The following is an 8,478-nucleotide window of genomic DNA, read 5'->3' as shown; positions in this document are numbered from 1 at the left end:
TCACTCTCGAGGAGTGATCGTAGGGAACGTAATATAACGACTGGATTATTCGGCTTATAAATAATATTGTTTGTATCGGTAATGACCGCAAAGTTCCGATTTATAACGGAAGTTTACAAGTTCCTACGCTGTCTTATTACATTTTAAAATTCTTAATGTATATTGATTTGTAGTTTCAATCCATTATAAATGTTTTTACCTTTTTCTGCATGTTTTACGGAAAAAAAGATATTACTATTGCTCTAATCACAGCTTTATGTCGGGATTATGTGTTTCCATGCACAGTTGCTATGTGCGCGAACTATGTTTGGATAAGTTGTGATTAGGTCATAATTGAAAATCATGGCTTCAGAAACACCAACTGACATTCCTGTCAACGCGGATGAAATAAACGAGAATGATCCTGATAAGGACGTTGACGAACAAGGGGAAGATGAAGAAGGAAAAACTGTCGAAGATTTAACAGAAGACGCAGAAGCATTAAAGAAAGAGTTGGATAAAATAATAGTGCACCCTCCAACTATTCAGGAGTATGTTTACTTCACATGACTTTACATGAACCAACAAATTCGGAGTCTCTCTTTTATAGTTTGAGACAGGTTAAACCTGAAATACTTCCAAAGAAACACGAGTAGTCTTAGTGCTTGGTGTGATGTACTCCTAAATTGACCAGTAATACATATAAGACTAAGACTAAGAGGTTGGAATTCTGTTCTTCCATAGTCCAACCTCTTACATCCAAGTGCCGTAATGCTAACCGCATGTTCCAAGGTACTTGAAGTCAACATGATTAAACTAACAAAATTACCATTTAGAATTAATATGATGAAGGGAAAACCTTGAACACTTCCGAAGGAACATGAATTCAAACACTTAAGGCCTGTCATAATTTTAGTGTGCCCTCTTATTAATATGGAGTAGGCATTGCCTAAATCAGCAAGCACCAAGAGCTTTACCATTCCTATACTGTTGGTGCAAGATTCGTCAAACTAAAAAAACATTACAAAAAGGATGGGGGGTCAAAAGACAATTTTTGTTTCGCAAGTGCAATATTTCTATTTAAATTTCAACATCAAGCAAAATCAATATTTTTATTTGAAAATCTGTCTTGTTAAATAATGGGGAAATTTTTTTTCAATGAACGAGCAAGGAGCTAAGTGCTTGGAATGAATGACCGTGAAATAAATGTTTTTTTTCTCCAAAATTCCAACCCCATACCCCTTTTCTGTTCGCCTTTTAAATGGTCAATAGCTATGTAGCACTTCGCCATACTTTACAATTTTTATTTAAGGCATCTCTAGTAAAATCCTTTTCAGTTTTAGCTGGTCAGATCAACTTGTACAGTTCTCCACGGAAAGTGGGAATATTTTACACATATTATGTGACGTAAACAAAATTCATACACATGTCAGCTGCAAACAAGAAAATGATTGCCTTTCCTATCTTAAAAAAGCTCTGCATCGATTTGGATAATACAATCTGATTTATATTTTTTTTCCATGGGGGGTTATGTTCTTGACAACAGCAACAGTGGTACAGCGGAGATACATGTATGTACATCCATGTGTTTCTCGAAGTTTTTAAAAACGTCACATTCACTGCTTTAAATAAGTAAAAAAAAGAAAAAGACTTGAAAACTATCAGAAAAGATTAATTCATTTTTACTGAAACGTTATCTTGACCTATATTTTTTTATTTATTTGATTGAAGGAAATGATTAATTTCTTCTGCAAGGACATTCACTTTTTGTTACTTCCGGGATATGACTTTTTTTTGTTAGTATATTGGGGAACCTGAAGGGAAATTTAGAAAGTACATGTAATAACCGTGGTGCTCGCTATTAATTTTCAAAATGGTAAAACTTGTTATGATCTATGGTTTTATTGCCTTTAAGCATTCTGCTATTTTCATGTTCTGAAATATGTATTGGCTGAAATGTCCAGCTTTGGTATGGAATTTGTTGTCATGGTCTGAAATATTTTTGGGTCAAATTGTCTGGTATTGATAAGCTTTTTACATCATTTTTGTAATCATTTGGGTGCCATGTTTTGACCATTCCTATGTTGGAAGAGGCTGATTCTATTTTAATTTAATCATCAAGCTAGCTAATGTTTCCTTGACTCAGGTGTGGTTCTCAGTTGCATTTACTAAGTATACAAGAGTGAAGCTGCCATGATGCAATTTTTAAGCTCCCCATTTTACATGCACAAACCAGATATTGACGGTTTTCTGGCCATAAGTATACTGAACCCAGTTGATCATCTTGATGATACAACCATTAACCTCCCTTCGGTTCCAGAGCGCTTTATACAGTTTCATACATTTTCTTTTCATTCACACGTGAGAAGATGGTCAAGTTAAGGAAAAAAATGTATAGACATACATATTCATACTTTTGGATGCTATTGATGAAAAGAATATATTTTCCCTTTGTTTTGGTACTGATCGAAGTCTCTTTCAATTGAATGATCAATGACGTCTCAAGGTAAAATGACATCAAAAGATAATTAGGAGACAAATCTGGAGTCATTTGGAATTGTGACATATAATAGAAATTACTGGTACATGTATATGTCCCTGTTTGGAACAAAATGAAAAATGGGAATTCTTTTATACCCTACCTGATGAGAAAGCCCAGCATTCCTGGGAATTCTTTGGAAAATCAGTTTAAATGAACTTTATATTTGGTTCTTAGCATTTTTAATTGGTACATCTCATTCTGGTAAATTTTAAGTTGTGAAAGGAAACTTTTAAATTAACCATTACAGTTACAATTTAGTTTCATTAAAAATGTTTTGCATTCTGTAAAATTAGTGATCTGATAATTCAAAATAGTTTGTAGTTTTGAAAACTGTCTCATTCTAAAATATTTTTATTGGATTTAACCCAAAAAAAAAAGGATTTTTATTGCTTGACTACTAGTAGGTTAAACTACCTATATATGCAAATGAAAGATCAAAAATATTAGAGAGCATTAGTTCAGCATTTAATAGCATATACATGTATATAAATAAGTTTTCAGTGACTTCTAACATTTCAGATGCTAGAGGTGAGGATGGCACAGAGTCAGAAAATAATTCTGTAGACATTATCTTGCATTGCTGGAGTATGTGTGATTGAATCTTGCTCTGACATTTTTACATTTTACTGACTATACAGTAGATCATTGACATGCTGGAAACTCCTTTTCCTTTTTTTCAGGCTCACAGTACTTGTATATCAGATCCTTAATTTTCATTTGGCCATTTTTGGACTTGACTTCTCTATCATTTACATGTAGCTCCATCTGAGAGCATTTAATAGCATATCAAGTTACATGTAATTTGTAAGGCACCAGTCACAAGACATTCACATACCGTTTTCTTGATAATGATTAAACCAGGGAGCGTATTTTTGTAATAATCTCCCTGAATTTTCTAATGTAATGTAAAATAAGTATGCATAAATTGTATTTTGTAACAAGTTATTCCTGTAACCCTTTTTTCACACAGTAATTTAAATGATATTAGTTATGTTATACATTTTTGTTCACTCTCTGTAAATAATATATAGTTTAAGAAAAATGAATTAAGGCTTCTAGAGGCAGTCATGGCACCAAACGAATATCATATATAGAGTCATACACACATTAGCAGTGACCAATTATAATGGTGCATGTATTAAATGCTAGGAAAAAGCTGTAATGTCATTTGTTAGTAACATTCCCTGCTATAATGTTGTTAGTAACGTTCCCTGCTATAATGTTATTAGTTACATTCCCTGCTATAATGATGTTAGTAACGTTCCCTGCTATAATGTTATTAGTAACATTCCCTGCTATAATGTTGTTCGTAACATTCCCTGCTATCATCTTGCATTACATCTACAGTACTATACTTTGAAGATTCCAACATTTGTTTAGGAGCTAAGCAAAAATGTGTTTAAAACCATATCCAGTATTGCTTAGTAGTGTCATTGTCAAACCTGGGCCAGGTTTTTTCACCTACATGTAGACTTTGCCAATCTTAGCTATCTTTGTCACTCCATTAAATTAGTCATTTTTCCATCTACATTACACAATAACTATTAACTTTATACAGCTTTCATAATATGTTTTGATGGAAAGAACCTCCCTTACCCAGTTCAGTTTTGTGCTTCTTTTTTTTTGTTTTTAAGTTATGAGATTTAGATCTCCAGAACTAAGGGTGAAACAGTGGTGTCATTTGCCTCAGCCCAGCTACATGTACCAATATATTTTTGATGTTAATTACCAATATAGTTTTCATTGTTTTGACTTGAAACTTTCTGGGAAAGTTCAGCATGATAATTACGTATAACTTTTTTTAATTCTTACAATAGAAATCAACCAGTAAAACTTTTGAAATGAATCTTTCACTTGCCACAGGTGACCGAAATGGGAGGTCTAATGCAATATTTTGGGATGGAAATAAAGAAAGTTTGTCTCTAGTTAAGTCAAATAGAAAAATAGAAAAAAAACCAGTCATTTAAATATTGCAAATTTTGGTATGTTGTACACATGTTTAAGTAGTAACTTCTCACTAACAACATTAGAACTAAATACTTAAGAAGTTCAAGAACCAAAAAATATCAGTTGACAAAACGAAGATTTAACATGCGCAAACATAATTTTTATAATCTTAACTGTCATTTTACCAGTTATTGAAATCATTTGCATTAGAATGAATAAAACTGCATTGTGTACATGGTATATAAAGATTTGGCTTTTCGGTTGCTTATGTCATTTTTTGGTTCGGCTGACATGTTACCAGTAATCAATAAATTCCATGATTTTTTAACACAATACAGTTTTCTCCTAATTCTAGAGGCTTACTTGTAAATTCACCTGTGAAATATTATTTTGTTTATTTTTAGATTAACTGCACAAGAGTTTGATCCTGCTGAATTCCCTGCTTCCTATAAAGACAATCTTCCTAAGGAGAACTTAGTGCTACAGTATGCAGAAAACTTCCGACTTCAGTATGTCCACCTGTACAGGGATAGAAAACCCCTCCTTCTTAATCCTATCAATGAATGTGGAACTGAGGTGTGTATCGTTTGAATCACATTTGTATAGTGTAAATCATGAAAAACTTGAAATTTAAATTGTCTGTTTGGTTGAATAGGAATGGAACTGAAAAATAGTGTTTCTATCCATGAAATTAACCTTGTTGTTTTGTTTTGGTTTTTTTTTTCAGAAATTTGTGTGCACTACAATCAGACCAACACAACTTGAATTTAAGGAGTTTTACAGTTGGGAAGGATGTTCAGAGTTTGTAGCTGATTATTTGAACTTTGAGACTCTTGAACCACCTTATGAATTGGTATAAGCCTTAAGTTTTCCTATTGTTTTATAATAAACTCCAGTTTTTTTTCTTTATAATATGAACATAAAATTTCGCCTTTACTGTTAAAACATTTCTACATGCTCTTTTTCAAGAACACTTTGAAAATGATATAAAAAATTGTGTAACATTTTCTTCTACTGCCTGTTTTTTTTAATTGCGTTGTTAATGTAAGAAATCACTGGCAATAGATTGCAATCCATGTTCTTTGTTATTAATTTCGAAATTGAGGGTACCATTTGTTTTGAGAACCAACAGGATCTATTTTTTATTCAGCCCTGATTGTTTTCAAAGTAGATTGAGCTGCAGATTTACATGTATTGATGTATTTGAATACAGTGTGAAAATAAAGACTTGAGCCACATGTTTTAATTTTTCCAACAATAAAAGAATTGAAGGTCTGTTTATTATATGTACTACAAAAAATATTAAAATTACCAGCTATTGTTTCCTTACATCCTTGATGTTACTCTCTTTTTTTTTCTTTCACTGAACTATTATTACTACAATGTTCCAAAATATAATTTATGTATTTCAGCCAAAGAGGTTGATATCCCCACCATCTGTATTGAAACGTCAGAAAGGAAACTGCTTTGAGTACAGTACATTGTTATGTTCCTTATTGGTTGGTGCAGGATTTGATGCCTATGTTGTCAGTGGATATGCAACACATGAAACATGTTTGGCCGATGAATCAAGAGAAATCTGTCCATTGATGAAGAAAAAAGAAGAAGTGAGTATTGACTTAATTGGAGTGACACCTTAAATATTACAAAATGTACAAAAAATATCTGAATCCAGTCAAAACATTTGACCATTTTATACTACACTCTTTTACAACCAAAACTACAAATTCCCCCCAAAAGTTGTGTATTATCCACACCAAGGGTATGGAAATTTTGACAGCCCATGCTGATCATTTTATCAAACCTCAGCAGATGTTTGTGTCAGTATTTTACATGCTCAGATCAAAATAAACTTAGAAAAAACCTTTCTATATAGTTATTTTAAGATAAATATTGGATTTTGTGTTATTTCATCACATACTATGTCTTTACAAAATATCAGAACGAGTGAACGAGTTCAGTTTTGACCACATGTGGACATTCTAACATGTAAACAAAACATATCTCTCTGACTTTTTCATCACATCAGCTAACAGCAGAAAACTTCCAAGTGATGAAAAAATGTTGATTATTTATAAAAGAAAATAATCGCAAATACATTTTGTATATTGATTTATGTGGCCTGCTGACTTCTGTGTTAAAAAGATTCAATCTATAAATTAATAATTACAAACTATGACTGATTCGCAGTTTCAGTACCATGTGCTTTCATTACCTCAGAAAGATCGCCGGGAAAATGATGGACTTTTTCTTAGTAAATCAATAAATGTATGAAAATTCTCCGTGTCACTTTAATTAATTAGTAAAATTGACACACAACTGTCAATTAATTTCCAATAAACAATCAGGAGATAGGAAGACTTGATGTTTATACACTAATAAAACCATGCAGACTGTAATTTATAAGGGTTGAAAATTTTTTATGTCAGATATTGGAAAATGGTCGTCGGTTATTTGCAAAATTTGTTGGTCAATGACTGGCATTTTTTACCTTTTATGGACCCTTGATCTATACCTTTTAGCCAAAGGTCAGTTAGATAGGGAGGGACGGATTACACACCAAGAATACCAACTCTTTCAAAGAAGAATTAAAACTTTTTATGACATGTTAAATCAGTGTCATGTCTGATAGGATCAAAAATTCAGATCAAGTTACATGATTTTAATTTTCTAGTTCAGTGGTCTGTATGTATATTTTATTTAAATGTAAAAGATTTGTTATTAAAAGAAATTCTTGCATATTTTCTTTGGTATTAGGAACTTGCACTTTTAGCTCACCTGGCCTCATATGAGCTATTGTCATCACTTGACGTCAACATCATTCATCATTGTTAGTAATTTTTCAAAACTCCTCTTTTCTGACACTAATAGACCAATTATTACCAAACTTGGTATGAATGTACCTTAGGGTATTCTGATCAGTCAAAAAAAACATGGCCATTGTTGCTAAAAATAGAACAAAATGGTCAGAAGTTTTTCTCATATATCTCCATAACCGTTAGGTTTAGTCCAATTCTTTCATTGCTAAAATGATCTTTATTATAAGGCCTACAAAAGTCTGCATTTGGATTAAAGTTGTCGGATTACTCTTTGTTAGTATTAATGCCCTTTAAAAGGTGAAAATTGATGGGTTTTTTTCAGCTTTCAACCAATGTCTTGAAAACTATGATAGATAGAAAGAAACATTCAGTTGCTGAAATGACCCTCATGATAAGGCCTACAAAAGTCTGCAAGGGATCTAAGTTGTTTGACAACTTCTTGTTGGAGTTATTGCCTTCAAAAGGTGAAAAATGATGTCAGTAGCAGTTTTCAGCCATTATGTTGAAAACTATAATAGATAGAAAGAAACTTAGATGAAATGATCCTTATGATAAGTCCTACCAAAATCTTATTTGAGTCTTATTTGAGTCAAAATTGTCAGACAACTCCTTTTTACAGTTATTGCCCTTGAAAGGCAAAAATTTAACCAGGTGAGTGATTCAGGCACCTGGGGCCTCTTGTTCTAAATCCACAAAAAAAATTGCTGTAGTATAATGGCATACTTCTGTTGTCATTGTCCATATCATTGTCGTCTGTAGACACTTTGTTTTTGGTGGATAACTATTATATTGGGTGACCTTTATAATGTTTTATAACATGGCTATAAACCACAAATAGAAGTTTGGTAATGATTTGGGGGCTATGGCCCCAACTGTTTTACAAATAGTGGCCAAGCATTTCAAGAATTAACTATTTAACTCCAGTTAAAGCATATGGATATTTATGATATTGTTCTACAACATTCTCTGCCACAATTGTCAAACTAGGATTGATCTATAAGATGGAATATTTTAGGAGAAAGTAACTTCATTGTTCAATCAGCCAAAGGAGTTAGCAAACTTTGGTTTCCATGTGAGCAATTCAGGCTCCTGGGAGCCTCTAGTTCCTTCATCACAGGTGTCACAATGAGGATTGCAGGTTACTGTAAAGGTACTCATCAGAAATAATCACAAATATAGAACATCTAACTG

At 32.5% G+C, this 8,478-nt stretch overlaps 1 protein-coding gene across 2 annotated transcripts in view; it reads left to right on the top strand.

Annotated features, from left to right (window-relative positions):
- Positions 1 to 300: 300 nt before the first annotated feature.
- The window catches only part of LOC148623288 (dynein regulatory complex subunit 7-like), a 52,065-nt gene continuing 43,887 nt past the window's right edge, over positions 301 to 8,478 (top strand). The window contains exons 1-4 of one of the 2 annotated variants that reach the window (XM_088565037.1): positions 301 to 530; positions 4,873 to 5,044; positions 5,196 to 5,321; positions 5,881 to 6,075. In XM_088565037.1, coding sequence (XP_088421163.1) covers positions 343 to 530; positions 4,873 to 5,044; positions 5,196 to 5,321; positions 5,881 to 6,075 — 681 coding nt within the window. In that variant the 5' untranslated portion in view covers positions 301 to 342. The remainder of the gene's footprint in view (positions 531 to 4,872; positions 5,045 to 5,195; positions 5,322 to 5,880; positions 6,076 to 8,478) is intronic. The other variant, XM_088565039.1, reaches the window with a different exon arrangement.

This window comes from Perna viridis, chromosome 2 (assembly GCF_037379345.1).
Source record: "Perna viridis isolate PV_CMFRI_1.1 ecotype Kerala chromosome 2, ASM3737934v1, whole genome shotgun sequence".
NCBI lineage: Eukaryota > Metazoa > Mollusca > Bivalvia > Mytilida > Mytilidae > Perna > Perna viridis.
The sequence above is the reverse complement of the archived record's forward strand: the minus strand, read 5'-3'. Positions and strand labels throughout refer to the sequence as shown.